Source organism: Crotalus tigris, unplaced genomic scaffold (genome assembly GCF_016545835.1).
Source record: "Crotalus tigris isolate CLP2741 ecotype Arizona unplaced genomic scaffold, ASM1654583v1 scf7180000017536.10889498, whole genome shotgun sequence".
Classification (NCBI taxonomy): domain Eukaryota; kingdom Metazoa; phylum Chordata; class Lepidosauria; order Squamata; family Viperidae; genus Crotalus; species Crotalus tigris.
Window position 1 is genome coordinate 1,837,668 of NW_024096460.1, and position 20,632 is coordinate 1,858,299.

At 37.8% G+C, this 20,632-nt stretch overlaps 1 protein-coding gene across 3 annotated transcripts in view; it reads right to left on the reverse strand.

Annotated features, from left to right (window-relative positions):
• Positions 1-9,782: 9,782 nt before the first annotated feature.
• The window catches only part of CACUL1 (CDK2 associated cullin domain 1), a 40,950-nt gene continuing 30,100 nt past the window's right edge, over positions 9,783-20,632 (reverse strand). The window contains exons 6-10 of one of the 3 annotated variants that reach the window (XR_005557677.1): positions 19,287-19,376; positions 18,711-18,849; positions 16,469-16,512; positions 13,210-13,369; positions 9,783-10,653 (exon numbers count right to left, since the gene is read on the reverse strand). Coding sequence is in view for 1 of the 3 variants with exons in the window: in XM_039350105.1 (XP_039206039.1) it covers positions 13,329-13,369; positions 16,469-16,512; positions 18,711-18,849; positions 19,287-19,376 (314 nt within the window). In the remaining 2 variants the exon portion in view is untranslated. Of the gene's footprint in view, positions 13,370-16,468; positions 16,513-18,710; positions 18,850-19,286; positions 19,377-20,632 lie in introns of all 3 variants that reach the window. The other 2 variants (XR_005557620.1, XM_039350105.1) reach the window with 2 other exon arrangements.

Consider the following 20,632-nt stretch of genomic DNA (forward strand, 5'->3'; position numbering starts at 1 on the left):
ATAGGGATGTATGATTTGGGTTGGAAAAATCTAGGTGACTTCTAAATGACAGCAAGGAAAAACTGAGATAGCACAATATCTAGAAGGACCACTCTACTAGATTCCACTTTCTTTCTTTCTTTCTTTCTTTCTTTCTTTCTTTCTTTCTTTCTTTCTTTCTTTCTTTCTTTCTTTCTTTCTTTTCTTTCTTTCCTCTTTCTTTTTCTTTTCTTCTATTTCTTTCCTTTCTTTCTTTCTTTCTTTCTTTCTTTCTTTCTTTCTTTCTTTCTTTCTTTCTTTCTTTTTCTTTTCTTTTATCTGCCACCCAGCTCATTGTCCAAGGTAACTGTGGGCAGCTTACTGCATCCATTTACTTTATCCAACTATGTTTGTTACCCTGATTTACTTTATGGAGCCAATCAGGACCACTAACTTTTTTTAAAAAAATAAGCAAATTGCCAGTGATTCCACATATTACTTGCTTCTGGGGTCGTTTACTCAGTATGCTGTTTCATCTGCTCATGTAATCTGTGCCCTTTTCAAGGCAGTAAGCATTGTCAAAGAAGGAGGGAGAAGAAAGAGCTACTGGAAAAGGAGAGGGAATTAATTTGTTTGAAGCTGAAAAATAATAACCTCTAAGTAGTTGGATTTATATGATGGAGAGTTTTAAGAAAGTGCTCTTTTGGAAAAAAAAAAAAAGGAGATGGAATAGTTGCGTAACTGTCATACTCTTGGCCCCTTCAGATAGAAAAAAGGGTAGAGTGACACTTGTTCCCTTTCTCTTGCTTGCTTCTTAGCCATTGCTCCTTTCCCACTCAGTTGGTAGTGAAAGAAAATATCTTCTCAGTTTTCCTATATTTTTTTTTAAATCAGGCAATAACAACAAAAAGCAAGATGTTTGGCAAAATTCTATACAAGAGACAAAGAGCAACATTTGGGAGGTGCAGGGTAGTTTAAGCCTGGTGCACAGACCAGATCTTTGCTCTTCAAACAGATCACAGAGAATAAAAAAAAACACCTTTTATTGAGGAAATGAATGATACACTATAAAGGTTTGACTAACGGAATAATATGTGCAAATATGGAGCTGGAAGGGAAGGCTGATTGCTGAATTCAATTGGACCCCTATAAGTGGTGGAAATAAAGCCACTCAGTATGAGAAAAATGGAGCCAATGGTTCAGCATTTAGCAAAGAGTAAGATAAGGATGTGTGCTGTCTCCTTGGCTGTCGATGAATGTATGTATAATTATATAAAAATTACTGGTGGAGACATCAGAGGTGTTTGATTGTGTATGAGTGTTTGGCTGTAGAAAGGTTATATTGTTACCCGAGAACTAAAATGATTTGTAAAAATGTTAGACTGTATGATGCAACAAATATGAGTCTGAAAATTAATGTATCAAGGACTAAAGTAATTGGGTTTGATGGGAAAATGGATTGCAAACTGCACATGGTGAAATATCAGAGCAAGTAGATGAATTTGTGAATCTTGGTCGAATGGTTGACAATGATTGGGAAAATTATTAATGTAAGATATACAAATGATGTTAGATATATAGTGTCTGGTCTCCTGGATGTAAAAAAAAGAAGCAACAATGATTGTGTAGTGTAGTGTGCTTCTATGCAGTTAAGAGAAATGAAGTTCGGGCAATCAAAACAAACAAATTAATTCTGAACACAGCAAGAAAACAAATTGTGTTTAAGAATGAATGGGTGCTAAACGAGTGCAAATTGAATACATAACAAATAACCATTAAAAAAGAAATACACTGAAATTGTTTGTTATATAGAGATTAAGATTAAATCACAAATATACAAAGGAAGAGTGACTTGACTGAAAGAAATACCAAGAGAAACATGGCTAAACAGAGCTGATGAAATCTTCAAAAAGTGAGAGGCAGAAAGAGGCTGAGCCAAGAGTATGACGTGAATAATGACTATTTATTGGATTTACAGAAGAGATTTGCTGAAGCTTGGAAAAAGCCTTTGAGATGAGAAAAACTAAAGAGATCAAATCCTACATCTGAACAAATTAAAACAAAAGGAAGGAGGACAAAGTTGGATTGTTTGACTAATATGTTTCTATAAAATTCTGGGAACCCTTATGGATTTTTTGCTGATAACAGGATTGAAATGTTAATGATTTGTGCAGTTTTGGGGTGGATTATAGAAAGAAGAGATACTTGCATGCAACAGTATAGTGGTAAATTATATTTCTTGTGATGAAGATTGGAAGTCACTTCTTTCATTTTTTTTTTATTTTTTTCCTCTCTTTTCATTTTCTCTTACTTTTCTTACTGAGGTCAGCACTATAACTGTCTTCAAAAAATTCAGTAAAATTATTTTAAAAATGCAGTGTATGACTCAATAAATCGACATAGAGGAAGCACAGATTGTTTCCAAGAAGAGAAAGGTATAGAGCAGTGATGGGCAACCTTTTCGGCGTGGTGTGTCAAAATTCGGCAAAAAATCGAGCATAACTCGCGTGGTGTGTCACTTCGACAAAAAAACATAATTTTGCGCAATTTATGTTTTAAACTACAAAAATGTATAATTGCAATATATAATTGTATTTAATAAACCAAAAACAAATTATTTAACATACCTGCTTAGTAACTTCTTTGTTCATCAATCTGTCGATTTCGTATGTTGCCCTTGATATTATTGAACTTGTTTGGGGTGCCGTGAACTGAGATAAGTGAGGGGGAGGGCGAATTCTTTAACTAACCTGCATATTAGTGACTTTTTTGTTGCTGAATTTCATTGGCTAAATCTTCAATTGAAGGTTGGTATTTTGTACACTTCAGGCCCAAGCAAGCGCTACTAACCTCATCTGTCAATCTGTTTCTTTTGTTGGTTTTGATATTATTTAATGCTGAGAATAAGGTCTCACAAAAGTACGTAGAAGGAAAAATTGTGAGTAAAGCTGTTGCTATATTTTTCAGGGTGCTAAAAGTGTCTGGTAGTCTGTTCCAGGCACTCCAAATTTCCTGTTCGTAGTGGCACTCATCTTGATTCTCCAAGCGCCCCTTTCCAGATTCTCAAGCTTTGACCTCAAATCGACAAACACCTGAGCCCAGATGCTGTCTTGAAATTCTGCAAGCTGCATCTCCAAATCATCTATTTGCGTCCATTGGAAACCATTTAATTCCAAACTATTGTAGACTACTACATCAGGATACTTAATTATTCTCATGGTCTGTTCTAGGCTTCTAAATTGACTAAATCTATCAGTAAACTGGTCAAGTAACGAGTCTAAAACATGCTGGCACTTCATATGCAAGAGTTCCACTTCATTTTGTACAGCTGCACTGGCCTTCTCAAAATGCTTTTGTACTCGAGGAAAATACTTATACGTTTTAGTTTCTACATCTCGCTTGAAAATTTTTACTTTACTTTCAAAAGCTTTTATGTATCCAAACATCAGCAGTCCACTGTAGGTGGAATCAACCTCCAGTAAAAGTGCTGAAAATTCTGGCTTGTGAAGGGGGTGAGCAGCTATTAAATTAACTATTTTTGTAACAACTGACATTAAGTCATTTAAGTCAGTGAATCCTGCCTTGGCACATAAAGCCTCCTGATGGATAATACAATGAAAAGGCACAATCGGATGTCCAATAGCTTCTGTAAACAATTTCACAAATCCAACTTTTTTCCCCACCATGTTTGGGGCACCATCTGTCGTCACTGACACAACTTTAGAGATATCAATGCTTAGGTCGCAGAATGTTTGCATAACAACCTTACATATTTCGCTTCCTGATGTACTTGTTGGAACTGATACTAACTTTATCAACTCTTCTCTCATTGTGTGACTATCAGAATATCGACCAATAATGGCCAACTGAGCATGTGACATGACATCAGTAGTTTCATCAAGACAGATGGAAAAATATTTACAATTCCTTATGTCTCTCTTTAATTGATGTTGTACGTTTGTGTTCAGTCTCATTATTCGGTCTTTTATGATATTTCTACTGAGTGGTAACTCAGATATTCTCTTAATAATTGCATCTTTATTCTGCATATCGTGAAATAGAAGTGGCGCACATCTTAGGAGAGTTTCTTTAATAAATTCTCCCTCATTAAGTGCTTTTGCATGCTGAGCTATGGAGTGAGCAATGCTCAAACTTGCAGATGTTAAATTTGTACAGCCTTTTATAAATTTAAGGATGGAGTTAGATTGGCTCTTATAAAGGTGTAGCTTCCTGGAAATGTATTCCTTCCTTTCATCCTCACTTTTTTCCAAGAGCTGGGAATGATTAGTTTCAAAATGTCTATTTATATTCCACATTCTGCTTACTACCGTTTCAGTACATAGAACACAAAATGATCTGCCATTTTTTCCTATAATACCATACATCTCGCTCCATGTCTCTTGAAAGGGTCGGCCACTACTACTACCACTCCCTTTACTTAACCTTTGTTTTTTATTTTTTGGGTGCTCCATCAGTGGGCCAGTGACAGCAGATAGAATTATAGATAGCTTGTTAGCCAATTAGGGGTTAACTAGCCTAACACAGCCTCCCCCTCACTTATCTCAGTTATTGTGGGCAATTACAAGTCCATGGCACCCCAATAGTTGCTGCTAATGGCGCTCACAGGTCCCCCTTACTGTGTGGCACTCACTAATTGCGGCCTGACTGGAGAAAGGCACGCACTGTTCCTGCGCTCCTCTCCTGGGGGTCCTGCCTAACGTACTCTCAGCCGTGCTGATGAAGTGTGTGCGCACGGCACGCACGCCTTACCAGCAGCCCCTGCGCTGATAAAGGGGCTGTGCCTGTGCTTGCCTGTCAGTCGGCGGCGGGGACACAGTGAATGAGTGAGTGTGGGTTGGGGAGATCACACGTCCCGCCCCCCGTTCCTCCAGCACAGAGCGTATTTCTTTCATCCTTCCTGGATCCAAGGCCGTAGTGGTACGGTTGCTCTAGGAGGGCGGTAGTCATAATGGGAGAGTTTTAGTGGGTTCGAGTCCCACATAACCTGGTGACTCGCCAGGTATCCGTGGGGATTTCTCTTCCATGGCAAAAAAAAAAAAAAAAATTTCTTTCATCCTCGGCGTGCAGGAGCCGAGGATGAATTGCATAAAATCGCATGAAATCCTGCGCGTGTCACCCCAAATGGCTACGCGTGTCAGCACTGACACGCGTGTCATAGATTCGCCATCACTGGTATAGAGATATAACATAATGATAATGACGCACATTCAGTTTAGCTAAATTTCATTTTTATCTGCTGCCTCCAATTTATCTTGCTTGCTCCTTTTCCAATGCTTTGCATAAGGCTACTTATATCAAAAGAGGACCGCATGATGGATATGTACTTTCTTCTTAGCTCTCCTTTCTTACGAAACAGCCTTCTTTTTATCTGTTTGAACATCTGGAAGCTGAATCCCAACTTCTAAAATTCTGAAGTTGGGGAAAATTATTTCAGGTGTTTGCATTCTGACCAATAGAAAAAACAAAACAATTGTCCATCTATACAGAACACGCTACATTTATATTACCTCACTAAATATTCCAAGTGATTAGACTGAAGAATTATTAGAAAAGGTCAAAAAATTATCCATATCCTGAGTACTAGAGAATATGTGAACACTGTGAGCTACTTAAAGCATCCAAAATAAGACACAAGACACAGAGATTGTCACATAATAGTGCTAATGATGCAATTAGGTATTTGTGTTATGATTTGTGATGCTAATACATAAGTTTCATTATATATGCATCTACATCAACGTATCTACATTTACAGGTAGTCCTCAACATACGTACTTGAGTCTGTAGTTACAGTTGTACATTGTTACATTTGTTAAATGGGTCATCATGTAATCAGACCCAGTTTTACAGCATTTTTTGCAGCCATCATTAAGTGACCATTGAAGTTCTTAATTGAATACCATGATCATTAAGGGAATCCATTTTTTGCTGGAAACCAGAAGTAAACACCTGAAACTGGCAAAAAAAGTCAAAACTGTAGTCACACGACTGCAGGATGCTACAAATGGCCATAAAGGTGAATTAGTTGCCAAGTGCCCAAAATGCAATCACTTGAGAGTACGTGCATCTATTATAACTTCAGAATCAGATTATAAGTAGCTTTGCGGGGTCCATCCGTGATCAGTTGTAAGTTGAGGATTGCCTGTACATCTTTATATCTATGTCATGATCGAGTATCACCCATTCATCTGCCTCACAGATACCATAGAACTGAAACATATTAAATCCTGTTAATCTCACAAGTACCATGAATTTACTAAACAACCTTGGAGTGAACATCATGAAAACCAAGGGATCGCTGGGTCTCCACATACCTTTCTCCGTACTGCAAAGTTCCATGAGACAATGATACTTAAAATATTTTCAGGTTAAAAATATCTAGTATATTTAAATATCACGTATCTGCTTATATTCCTTAGAGGGGGAGGTATGGATCCTGCTATTTGGTAACAGGTAGAGAAATAATTAAAGAGGATTGGCGATAGCCAATGAAGTGACAGGAAGAAGCAAAAAGACCAGGGTTGAGATGCAGATAACAATTGAGTGAATAGGAATAGAAAAAAAGAGAATTTGGGTTTTAAAATGTGACCACAAACACGGGCAAGAAAATACTCCATGATTTTAAACAAGTAACTTTAGGTTTGGCGCCTCAGACTATCTTGCTGCCAGATATTAAGTCTTCGGGTCAAATGATTTGCCTTTCAGTCTCACTTGTTTGCGTTTTATTTATAGATATTTAGTGACCAGTTTGTCCCATTATAGCAGGGGTGTCAAACTCAATTTCATTGAGGGCCGCATCAGCATTGTGGTTGCCCTCGGGGGGGCCGCGGGGGTGGTGGTGGCCATGGTGGGTGCGGCCTTCTGGGTGGGTGTGGGTGGAGTGGGTGTGACCTACTGGGTAGGCATGGCCAGCTCTACATCGTTTGCATCAAGGGGGCCTGTGGGGGCCTGGGCAGGAGTGGGACAGATCTGAGGGTCTCTGGCAGAAGGGGTTGGGATCGGGGCAACTGCCAAGGCATGGTCCATTTCTTCATTCCTCACAAAGGGTGACACCTCCCCAGCATGCACCCAGGGGGCGGGGCCGACTGGGGCTAGTTCCTCATTGTTTCCAGACAGCCTTGTGGAGCTAAGACTGAATGCGTTTCAGCACAGAAGGCCACCACAAAATTGTACATTGGCTCCCAGCTGGCCTGGGCCAGGGCCAAGGCAGCAGTGGCTGTTCCCTCACTGTTTCCAGGACGGCCCCACGGGCCACATGAAACCACTTTGTGGGCCGCATCCAGCCCAGGGGCCTTGTGTTTGACATGTCTGCATTATAGAAACTATTTTGTGAATGGGCAGCCAGGATAATATAGACTTTTTCAAAAGTACAAGTTTGTTGGCCCACCAAATATATTTTCTTTCAGCAAAACAAATTACTATTTAAAGAATTTAGAATTTATAATAATTGCTTATAAACTGATTTGTTTATAATATGTTATTAAGGTTTAAAGGGAGTTAAGGGTTAAGTATGATTTTAATTGTTGTATAAATTGTTAAACTTGTTTAGCTTATGATTAATATACTTGTTAACTTAATTAGATTATGTTTAATATGTTTGAAATGCCCTGTATTTGGCTCCGGGAAGTGGGGGGATGGGGGGTGGGCGGAGGGTTATTGGGTTTATTTTGTAACTGTTAATAAAACTTTTTAAATAAAAAAAAGAATTTAGAATTTTCCCTCTCTTCTAATCTGCATTGATTAATAGTTGAAAAAAAAAATTAATTAAAATTAAAGCTATGTACATATTCTGATATATCTTTAAATGTATGATCAATGCCAAATGACTATTTGAATGGATCTCTCTCATTTGTGGTTACAGGAGCTGTTATAGTTGTAGAAAATAACTTTGTGTGAAAACAGCTTCCTTATTTACTCAAATTTAATAGACAAGGCACAGGTTTGGTGGACTCACCCATGACTGAACTTTTTCAAAGATAAAGATAAAGCAACCATTACATTTTTTTTTTAAAAAAAGCAATTTTAATGTACAAATAAACATTATCTTTTCCATCTTAAACTCTTTTTTAAGCAAGGTAACATCCTCAGCAAAAAAAAAAAAACACCCCTTTTTGCTGTTTCGTTGTTACCTAATAACATAGGGAGTACACAATGATACCAATTTTAGCCGATTAAAAGTGCATTTCAAGACATTTGTCATCTTTTAAAAATGGAGACAGAGATAATTTACTCATAAAGAAATGAACAACTATAATATTTTTTGACTCATTTGTTTCTCGTTGCTGTGTTTATCTAGTTTTAGGTACCGTGTGGAGAAAAAGAGTCCACAAACTTTTAAACGCCACTGTATAAGAGCAAAAGGGGGAAAGGGAAAAATCAGTTATAATTGTTGGATGTAATTGTTCATGTACATACATTATAAATTATGTGGAAGAATTAGTCTCTTACCACTCTCACTGTTAGGGTGATCAAGAACTTAAATTATGGCGCCATTTTTGTATAGTAATGCATTTTCCTTCCACGTGGAGTTAATAGTTCTCCTTCTTTCTTAAACAAGCAGCTCCAAGTTTCCTCTTAGAATTACTAAGGATTGGAAACTGCCAAGAAATGGATTAGAATTAGAAACTATCAATAAATTCCATGGCTGTAAATCAGTCTATAAATATCCTGTAAAATATCTTAGGAGAAAACAGTAACAACCATTTCTGCTTTACTGCCAAGAAGAATAAATATATGTAAATGTAGTCACCAGAAATTGAATTCAGCTCAGGGAAATCTTTACCTATAATCATGGTATAAGCTGCATCATGGATGTATTCCACAATCCTCATATTTCTAGCAAGTAATTCTTTTTGAAAAGATTGGTATCACCAGCATATTCATGTTCTTCAGAGAGCACAAATAAAGCAGATAACCTTTTCTTTCAAGAAAGAACAGAGAGCAGTCTTTTTCAGAAAATGGTATTACTATGAGGATTTATAAACAAGTAGTTTAAAAACAAGAAGCTCCTTGCAATAATTTCTGTGCCAAACCAATAGAACGGCAAACATCTACAACCTGCAGAATTGTGGGGTTCCTTCAGAAATGGGGGTACATAAAAACAAATCATGAGCAGAGAATTGAGTGAACTGTAAAACTCTTTTCACTGATCTAGACATGAATATGGCTGTGTCCACGTCCTCTGCTGTCAGCTAATATTGTGTCTGGCAGACATAAGAGGACTTAAGAGACACTCAGGAGCAAAGCTATTCTCACTATTCTCTTGATACTCAAAAGGCAGTGCAGTAGATGGCTGAATATTCCCATTTTATGTAGTATAGATTGATTCTGAGAATCTGCTCATATCAATGAGCTGAGTGTCAACAGTTTCAATAAGCTAGCTTTCCCATCAACTATTTTTCACCATAATTTTTATTAAAAGAAAAATGTGTACACGCTTAAACTATAGAAAAGTAAAAGAACAAAGGAAATATAAAAGACTCCAAGAAAAATAAAAAAGTGAAATGTAACAAAAGAGAAAGAAGTATCTAAAGAAGCAATTTACAATCTTCTTTGCAGCAGTTACAGACAGTAATTTCAATTTCCGCCCTCCCAAATTACATATTATGGTTCCCCTTTTCCCATAAAACCCTCTTTTTAAACTTCCCCATCAACCACAGACTTTACACATTCCACATTTTGAAGAAAACATGAGACTGAAAAACTGAGGGTAAAAGAAGCATTGTCTTATATCACTATGATCTCTGTAAGTCAAAAATGGCAAGTGGATACAAATTAAAAATGGCAAATTCAGAATCAAAACATTTGTCTAAAAATATTTTAATGTAACAAGTTTCCCAAGAAACAAATATGACATATGACACTCAATGCATAAACTTTTGCCATGTTAAGTCTTATATGGAAAACAGTCACAAAAAATGGCAAATAATTTGATTTACAGGAGCACCACAGCCAAGACCATGCTGCTTTTATTGAAGGCATGGCTTTAGAGGGCCACTCATTAATTCAACATATATTGAAGAAAAATGTTTACAGAGTAACTTAAGTTTTCTTGTGTTCTTTCATACACGCTTACAAAGATATATCCCTTGGAGGATAGAAAAACAAATTATTTCAGCATTAGATGCCAAAACATACAGAAATCTTAATACTAATTTACAACATAATATATTTTTCTTTCTTTTCTTTTACATATATATAAAAAACAGGCTTCCTCTTCAGGCAAGATGCTACATAGAGCTAAAATATGTAAAACCGTGTTTAGAATATTGACCGAAGCAATATTCTTGAGAAGAGTGCCACAAATAAAACCTTATCTGGAAACAAAAGCTGAATGTTCTGAATATTATTTACAAACCATAAACTAGTAAAGCAGCCTTCCTCTACTTTGGCATCCAACAGATATGTGGACTTCAATACCCAGAATTTTCAGTAATGGCTATACTGGCTGGGAAATTCTTGAACTTGAAGCCTGCAAAACTGTAAACCCAAGTAGTCAGGAAAGACTGTCGTAAAAGATAAAACCAGTGCATCAAATTCACATCCATTGGACATCCTCTTTTTATTCTCACTGTATTCTGTAAAGTTAATGCTGGAAGTTATAGGGGTCAAACTGGAATCAGGAACAGAACTAGAGACCAGCCGAAGATGAAATATCCCGGTACGTAATTTCGTCTATAGTTATGGGAAGAGAAATAAATATTGTGAAACAACCATACTTATACATGTCCTTCATGACTGGGCACTTCTTAAGGATAAATTCAATAGGGAATAAAAATGGAGAGTTTAACAGGCAATTACTGCCATGACTCTAGATATAAATTTGTCCAAACTTTTAAACTGTAACTCTTGAACAATAGCAAAAAATTTTCACATTGCCTTTTTTAGTTTTCTTCAGATTTGTTCAAACTTTCTACTTAAAAAAAAAAAAAAAGACAACGTTCTTGGATTTGAATGCCTAGCATTGGTTATTACCGATTATTATTATACTGTAGCCTCCTATATAAGTTACAGAATTTCTGCACTACCCAAAAATAATATAATCTAAAAGCAATTTTGTAGAGGCACAGTGCAGTAGCGATAGATCCTCATTAACTACAGTATGAACAACTCTTCTAAATAAGGAATAGGATGATTTGGTGCTTGGGTTATATTACCCTTCTCCTGCTTGATATTCTCCAGTTATATTGGACTAAAGTATTGAGAATTCCCAGCTAATGTAGCCAGAAACACAATTTACCTGAAGGTCAGCAGGTTGGGGAACAGTGGCTTATACTAACTTTATGGAAATTATAATTAAGTGTATGGCCTACTTTTTTGACTTAATTGAAATTGAAACCAAGAGTTTCTCTCACAAACTTTCTCCTGAAATTCTATTACATATTCTTCAGATCATCTTGTTTAAAGCAAAGTGTTTGAAAATCTGAAATTCTGTACTTTCTGACTAGTTCCATCAATGCAAGAACATTTAAATTGGTAAATTGGAGAGGTTTACATTTACATATCAAAAGAAAAGAAGGAATGTCTATGTAAACTTAGAAATAGTTGTTTTCTAGATATATTTTCTTTAAAGGAATGCCTTATTTTCAACAAATTAAGGAGTAAAACTTTGATTAAATCAAAATATATATTTCTTTTTTATTCATTTAACATTCTCTTCTCTAAACTGCACATTTTTTAAAAAGTATACTTGTTCTTTCATATGATATTTTTACATCACAGAAAGACTTATCCTGGAATCTTACCAAATGAAAGGCTAGAATTGTTCTGTGTGGATCAGAGAAGCTAAGATAAGCCACTGCTCATGCTGGAAAGTCATGCATCACATTATCTTTTTCATGAACGCGGTAAACTTCCATCTCTTGTTCATAAAAATGTACAATGTTCCACATTAAAGACTCACTCCAACTGGGGTTTCCCCAGCACTAATACTTCAGCAGAGCCTGATTTTATTACCTCACTGTGACAAACTCATCCTTATTTCTCTTTTATTCCGAAGATAAGTCTAATTATGGTATATAAAATTACATTTTGTGGAGAAGGAGCTGGAGAACCACCTCCCTTTTATGTGTGTGCTGCTTCATCACAGAGAGTCAAGGAACAAATACATCTTGTGATTAGCCTTTAGTTTAAGACCAGAAACAGAAAGCAGGGATCCAGAGTTATCCCTTCTGAGGTACATATTGCCATTATACCCATAATGCAGTGCAAAGTGCTGCTGCAGATTAAAATTTTACGTTCAAGCTTTAACAGTTGAAATTAAAAAATCAAACATGCAGTTCTCTCCAGTTGCCTTCTGAAATGGTACAAGCCACACGTGTAACATTGATTTCAAGTAGCTTGTTATTCAGAGGTAAGCACCATTTCAGTCATATTTGAAAATCTATTATACCACCCCAATATCATTCAGAGAACTGATTGATTAAAATCAGTACCAACATTTCTCTGTATTGCCACTAGGCAGCACAGAGGGTATGAACATACAACCTGGTTCGCAATCTCTTGCCAAACCTTCATCCATTATATACTAGCATTTCAATTCTGACTAGAAATCACATGTTGAAAAGCATTTGTTCTAATTCTTTACAATCATTACCAAAGCCAACAACATAATACAATAAACATTTGATTTGCCAACAGTGTGGAAGGGACTGGGTTAAAACACAGCTTAATGTTTATTTTCCTAAATGCAATCAAAGAAGGTAAGAAAAATCTGGCAACTTTGCACCATGTTTAATCAAATCACAGTTTTAAGAAACATTTTGTGGCCTGTACTACTGAGGGGCTAAGCAGATGAATTGTCTGGAAGGTGAAAAGTCAGTCCTATGACTGGCCTTCAGAGACAAACCATTTTTTTCAGATGGAAATACTGTTAAATGATCACAATTTACCAAGCAAACATTTTGAATAAAATCTAACAGGCAACAGATTTCTAACAGCAATATTCACATATCGGAAAGTGCAAAAAAAAAAAAAAAAATCAAAAACCCAAAACAAAACAAAAACTCCACTCTAAATCTTTTCAGAGGAAGTTGCTATTTCTGATAATCAACTTTTAGCATTTAATGATCTTTTAGAAACCAAGCCTCAAAAAGATACAGTCCTCACAAGAAATCATCTAGGAAAAAAAAGTACCCTCACCCCTTTTCAAGATTGATCACATTGTTCCGAGCTAGCCCAAATAGCAGCAAACAGACATTTTATTACATGGCAAGAAATATGTCCAAACACCTTCTTCTAGGTATAGTTGCATCAGAGAACCTGAGTATCAGAACAACCTGGCTGAGTCTCAGGCTACTCTCCCTTCCAATGCCGTTCCACTCCAATTGGTCAGCTTTCTAGCACAGTTCCTATCTGCACCCTCTTGAACTTGCACACGATGCTGAACCATCTGAAAAAGTCAAGAAAAAAGAATGAAAATATCACTTGCGTTAAATCCCTCTCACCATTATTCATAGTTCTTAAAAACTGCCCCTCCCCTTCATTTTTACTAAGCCTACAGTCTTTGACTTACAACACTTCATTTAGTGACTGTTACAATGGCACTGAAAAAAGTGACTTATGATTGTTTTTCATAATTATGACCTTTGCAGCATCCCCATAATCATGTGATCAAGCTTCAGATGATTGGCAGCCAACACATATTTATGACGGTTGCAGGGTCCCGGGGTCATGTGATCCCCTTTTGTGACCTGCTGAGAAGCAAAGTCAAGGTGGAAACCAGATTCTCTTAACACTTGGTTTACTAATTTATCAACTGGAGTGATTCACTTAACAACTGAAAGGTCGTAAGATGGGGCAAAACTCACTTAACAAATATCTCAGCTAACAGCAGAAATTTTGGGCTCCATTGTGGTCGTACGTCAAGGACTGCCTGTACCAGTGGCCCAAGAAACAGAACCTCAGAAGTGGTATATAATTATCCAGTGTACCACAAATCTCTTGCCAGATAGCCACCACACTGGGCTGCATTTATAAGGAAGCTAAGCATGGCTGGTTCAGATTTGGGTATGGAGAACCACCAAAGACCTCCTGTGCTATAAGTTAGATTGAAAAGGGAAGGCATTGGCAAACTATTTTTGTCAAAAACCAAAACCAAAACCCAAGGACTCCACCCTACATAAAAGGGTCCAGAAATTACCAAGAAGTTCAATTCAAATTAAAGGAACATTTACAGTGAGCATCCACATTGCAACAGATATCAGAACAGTTTGATGCATCAGAGAGAACTTTGACCCTGCCACTAATAGACCATCCATTCATTATTGTTGCATTTCAGATACCGTATATTCCGGTGTATAAGACGACCCCCAACTTTTGAGAATATTTTCAGGCTTTAGAAAGTCATCTTATACGCCAGAAAATACAGTACAATATTGAATTTCTGTTTATAGATGAGCACAATAGGAGCTCCTTTGCTGCTAGAAAGCTTTGTCCTGTTAGTGCTTATTTCTGTAAAAAAAAATAGGGCTGGCCACTGGGGGGCAGATTGGTTTTAAATTCAGAGAACAGCTACCAGTATATTCCTGCGTATAAGACGACCCCTGACTTTTGAGAAGATTTTCAGGCTTTAGAAAGTCGTCTTATACACCGGAAAATACGGTAGCAATGCTCACTGGGGAAGCTTACTCTTCCTTGCTCAAAAATGTTGGGAGGGAGGGAAGGAGAAGGAAGGAAGGAAGATTGAAGGGGAAAGGAAGGAGATGGAGAAGGAAGGAGATTGAAGGGGAAAGGAAGGAAGGAAGGAAGGAAGGAAGGAAGGAAGGAAGGAAGGAAGGAAGGAAGGAGAGAGATATTGAAAGGGAAGGGATGGAGATGAAAGGAAGGAAGATTGAAGGGGGAAGGAAGGAAGGAAGGAAGGAAGGAAGGAAGGAAGGAAGGAAGGAAGGAAGGAGAGAGAGATTGAAAGGGAAGGGATGGAGATGGAGATGGAAGGAAGGAAGATTGAAGGGGGAAGGAAGGAAAGAAGGAAGGAAGGAAGGAAGGAAGGAAGGAAGGAAGGAAGGAAGGAGAGAGATTGAAAGGGAAGGGATGGAGATGGAAGGAAGGAAGGAAGATTGAAGGAAAAAGGAAGGAGATTGAAGGGGAAAGGAAGGAGATGGACAAGGAAAGAGATTGAAGGGGAAAGGAAGGAAGGAAGGAGGGAGAGATTGAAGGGGGGAGGCGCTGCCAAGGACCACAAGCAGCTCCATACAATTGCCCAGGGAGGGGGGGAGGCTCTGGCAGAGAGCTTGGAGAGCCAAGCGGTGGCAGATCCGGGGCCTCGGAAGCTGCGCGGATGATTAAAACTTTGAAGAGAACCAAACTTTGAAACCTTTTCTTCCGCTTAGTGCAATAAACAAAACAAAAGGCCTTCACTGTGTCTTGGCTGGTTATTGGTCAGACGAGCTTGCCTCTGGTCACGAAGGAAAGTAGCCAGGAGCACAAAACAAAATCATGCAGCGTAAGGATAAGAACATTTGGGGAGAGAAAGAATGAATATGCAGCAGCAGTTGACATGTTTCAGCCTCGTCCCTTCGCTGCTTCCACACCGCGAAGGAAAAGAAACAGCCCGACTTGCTCCCAGCTTCTCCTCCGACCTGCCCTCCACTCACATCCCGGGAGCCAAGGGATGGAGATGGAGAAGGAAGGAGATTGAAGGAGAAAGGAAGGAAGGAAGGAAGGAAGGTAGGAAGGAGAGAGAGATTGAAGGGGAAGGGATGGAGAAGGAAGGAAGGAAGGAAGGAAGATTGAAGGGAAAAGGAAGGAGACTGAAGGGGAAAGGAAGGAAGGAGAGAGAGATTGAAGGGGGGAGGCGCTGCCAAGGACACACAAGCAGCTCCGCAAAATTGCCTGGGGAATGGGAAGAGGCTCTGGCGGACAGCCTGGTGGAGAACCAAGCGGCGGCACATCCGGGGCCTCGGAAGCTGCGTGGAGGATCCGTGCGCCTCGGAGCCGCCGACTGCACTCTCACCCTCAACCTGGAGCCCCCCATCCTCCTCCCAGCACCTCTTGCTCTCTCCCAGCCTCCTGAGCGCCATTGCAGTGGTGGGGTCACGGGAGCCCCTTTCCACGCCGCGCAGCCCATAGCATGCAAGAGGGGCATGGCCGGAGTGCCAGCCCCCGCTCGGAAGGCACTGCTTCTGCCCTCCCGGCCCGGCCCGGCCGGCTGGCCTCTGACGCACATGCGGGTATTTTCCGGCGTATAAGACAACTGGGCGTATAAGACGACCCCCAACTTTTGAGAAGATTTTCATGGTTTAGAAAGTCGTCTTATACGCCGGAAAATATGGTAATAAGTTTTTAATTATTTCAATAATATACTATCATGTGCTTAGACAACACAGTTTTTCAAACTGTATTCTGTGCATCTGAAGGGACCTTGAGGGGCTTCCTTAAAAAGTGTTGGGGAGACTTTGAAGAAATCTGAACATTCTCTCTGTGAAAAAAGTTCACATGTATTACTATATAATATCTATTATTAACGAGACTAGCAGTTTAAGTTACTTACTATAGGTTAATTCTTCTCCAGCTCGCTTACGTGATTGGTCACCTCTAAAAAAAAAGGAAGCCAGACAATTTTTTTTACTGTTCTTATTTATTTGTTTCATTCAATTTTGCCCTACCTTTTAAATATCTAGGTCATTCAAGATGAATAACAAGCAACATAAAAATAAGAAATAATATTTAAACCCAGAAAAAAGCAGCCAAAATGCTGCTCAGTTCAAATAATCAGTTCTTGCTGAAGTGGAAATAAATAACAATTCCTAAGGAAGCACATGTGTGCAATAGTTTAGCAGTAATATAGAAGAAAACCCACTACTATGTGCCCCAAAGACCCCAAAACTAGAGCTTTTCTTGAGAGGATTTCTCTTGCCAAAACTAATGCCAGGTTTAGAAACATAGCCCTTTAGGATTTTAAAGTTTAAAAAGACTATATGAATTATGGTTAGAAAGCAAATGATAACTAATGTAGATATTTTAACATATGCATAATATGAACCTATTATCATGTGCTAAATAACAGCCTAGTTGCCATTTCCAATATCCTAATAAATAGAACATGTCAGCCTAGACTTCAAAATTAATCCAATCAAATCTTTAAATTTAACAATGTCCATAGATAATGCAGACATTTTAAATAAATGCAGCTAAAGTCAGAGAATCCTGCTGAAGTGCAAGTCTTTTCCTTAATATTTAGGCCTGATAGTGAGTGACAAATTGATAATTTGAGTGACAAATTATCTTTTATTTATAAGAGACAATAGCTGAAGTAAGAAACCACAAGTGAATGTCTTCGTATAGCTGTAACAACCAGATAACAGATACCCTGTTGGGTAACCATTTCAGAGATATTTCCTTACCCTAAACCAGGGGTATCAAACTGCCGCCCTATGGGCCGGATGCATCATAGCAAAACCACACCCATCCCATTGCCAGCAATGGTAAAAAAGTCATGATATGTCATGACACGTCACATGACGTTGCGAGTTTGACACCCCTGCCCTAAACAGAGAAACAGAATGATCATGGGCAGGAGAAAAGCAGCATGAACAGGAGCAATTTCCAACTTCTTGCCGGCTTCCCCATTGAGTGTCTACAGGAATCTGACAAGGAGTATCAGAAATCTCCCCTCCCTTTGTCTTCCTTTCCCTTCCCTTCCCCTTTCCAGCAATCAGGGAAATTGCTGCTGCTGCTGGGTTGGGTACGGAACAAAGGATTGTGAGATTGGCTGGGAAACTGTCATGGAATGTTGAAAATGAATCCACATGACTAGTGCAGCAGTAGAATTGAAGCAGCAACAACCTCCCCAAAGTTCATTCTGTTGGGATTCATGGGTCCTGGACTTTGGACATCTTTTGTAAGTTAGTTCATCTGAAGAACCTTGGTTTGAAAATTGTTGCTCTATGATGCACCATTTTACCCACATAAAGGTCATGATGAGAGTTTTAGTAGTATATAGATTTGTAGCATAAGAAGCTATAGCATAATTTATTCATTTCATGTACTATCAGTGCAGTCTAGCTTTCTTACGTGAACTGTTCTACAGAAGACAAAGTTTAAGCATATAGTCTTTGCAGTTGCTATTAGGTGGAGATGTGGAAGCAGGTATGTTAAATGCACACATCCGAATGTAATTGAATACATCTTTTTACTAGCAAACAAGAGCATTCACTACAGTATTACTGAAGGTCTGGAAGGGATTCAAGTACACAATTTAAGGAAGATGCCTTATAACACCCTTCAGTATTTCAACTGAGTGCATTGAGACTACTTCTACTGCCTCTTTCTTTCCCCAACTTCTGAGCATTCAAAGTTGGAAAGAAGAAATACACATGACACCATGCTTTTGTGTACAGCTAGACCTTTAAAGGAAAACGGATGATGTGAACCTGCATTTTCTACATTAGGTGTCCTCCTTCCACAAAAGTTAATTCATTGAATTTTTAAAGGTTTATCAAGAAGCAGACCCAAAGTACCATTGAAAAATGTTTTACCTGAGTGACATTTCCTAAGGCCTTCAAATGGTACAGTATGTTATGCTAGTTTATTTATTTATTGAATTTATACAGTCACCCATCTTACTTGTATGTAACTCTGGGCAGAGAACATAATTAAAATAAAAGTTAAAAGTTCAATACAATATAGCCATTAAAATAATTAAAAGCAACTAAAAGCCATGTGATACCCAAATTTATCTGCATAATTTACAGATCACCAAATAAAGATGTTGGAAAAGTTGGCCTTATTACCTGGAAAATCCCTCTTGTATAAGTTCTTGTTGAAGTTTCTGGTCCTGAGCAGCATATTCCTCAAGCTCAGATTCTACAGCAGGAGGAAGGATGTTTGGAATAAATTTAGAAAATAAAGCTGGTGCCATCTGAACCCATTCTGTGTAGAAATGGAAAACAATAGCTAATGAGAAAAAAAAAATACTTAAGGGATTTAACAGGGGTTAAGTTCAAATTCCTTCTTATGACACAATTTTAAACGGAAAAATCAAATCTAAGGTGCTGTGTACTAAATGAGAATGCTTTTAAAAATCATCAAAGATTTTAGATTACTCAATCTGTCTTTTTGAGAACAAGACAACAGTTGTATGGCCAAATTGATGGAACAAATATATCAAATACATTATAAATAAACACTATCACAAATTGCTCCAGAATTTATTAATATTTGTATGGTAAAATATCTTATCTTGATATGGTTCTAATGTAGGATTTATTTCTTACATATGTATATGATCTCTTCAAAAAATTTATTACATATAGCTTTTTACAAGATCATTTGATAAAAATGAACAAGTACTCAAAAAGATAATTTACCTGGCCTAAGCATGTATAATCCTTTGACAATGTTTGCCATTGTGGAAGGGTTTATCCAAAAAGGTGTGGACTGAGCTTCTAGAAGTAAAGCTGAAAGGAGAAAATACACTCAATTGCAAATTAATTTTACTTCAGATATTGATTTTTGTAACACAAATGTATGAAATGCACTGTTATTCTAGTCTACCCAATGAATCTATTCTACTTAAATCTTAAAGGAGGAGTTTTTATCAGAAATTAAAGCACTGGGGGAAAGCAAGTTTTTAAAATGGCAAGAGAAATCCAGAAAGATTTCATGCAAATGTCAAATCATGTGCAAGTTATTCCTTTTCTTTTCAGTGTGTTTTTTAATATGAATGCAGAATTCATGTCTCCTGATGACCTCTTAATAATTATATATGCAAACCAATTAAAAAGTTTAAATCACTTTTTTCATTTTCGATTTAAGTATAGATAGCCCTCTACTTATGACCGGTCATTTTAACAAGTGTCCAAAATTTTAATGGCCTAGGAAAGAGTGCTTAATGGCCTGCTAAGCACTTCTAGCCATCATTAAAGTCCACCCTCTATGTCATCTGACACATTTCATCTACTTGCCAAGTGTCCCACAAGCATGTGATTGCCATTTGCAATCTTCTCAGCCTGCTTACCCAGAAAGTCAAGAGGGAAGTTACCAAGAAAGGTTGCAAATATAGGAGAAATGAAATCTTGAAGATTTCAGCTCTACTCCTACAGCCCCGCAAGCGATTTCCTTTCTGTGCATTGAGGGGAGCTGAAATCCTTTGGTAAGCTACAGGAATGTTTGAGAGTGATAGGGTAAAATTCTTCAATAAGCAGCTCTTTTGCACCATTGCATAATGGCTTGGGAGATAGCTTAACAACTGCAACTGGAAGTGCTGTGATTGTGCTCGTTGAGCAAAAGAGTCACGTTGGCATCTCACTTAATGAGTGCTTTGTTTAACAGTTGAGATTCTACTCCTATGGTTGTTAAGTGAGGACTATCTATAAATAGGATGAGAAAACTCAGCAAGGAATTTCCTCTTTATAATTTTCCTTTTGTCAGATCCTAAGACAATCTTTTTAGCATAATTGTATTTTCATGCAACTGAGCAACTAAAATCAAATTTATGATAAAAATAATCCTCTAGGCATTTTATCAAATATCAAACAGCAACTGTAGTTCCTTTTCTTCTCTATCCATGAGAGAATTTATTTGTTAAGCGGTTAAATATGAGCAAACTAATCTCTGCAAAAGTGGATTCCATTACATGAGTATAAACTTTCTTTTTTCTTTTTCCTCCTAGCATTTTTCCCACAAGTGAATGGTCTGCTTTTTTTTTTTTTTT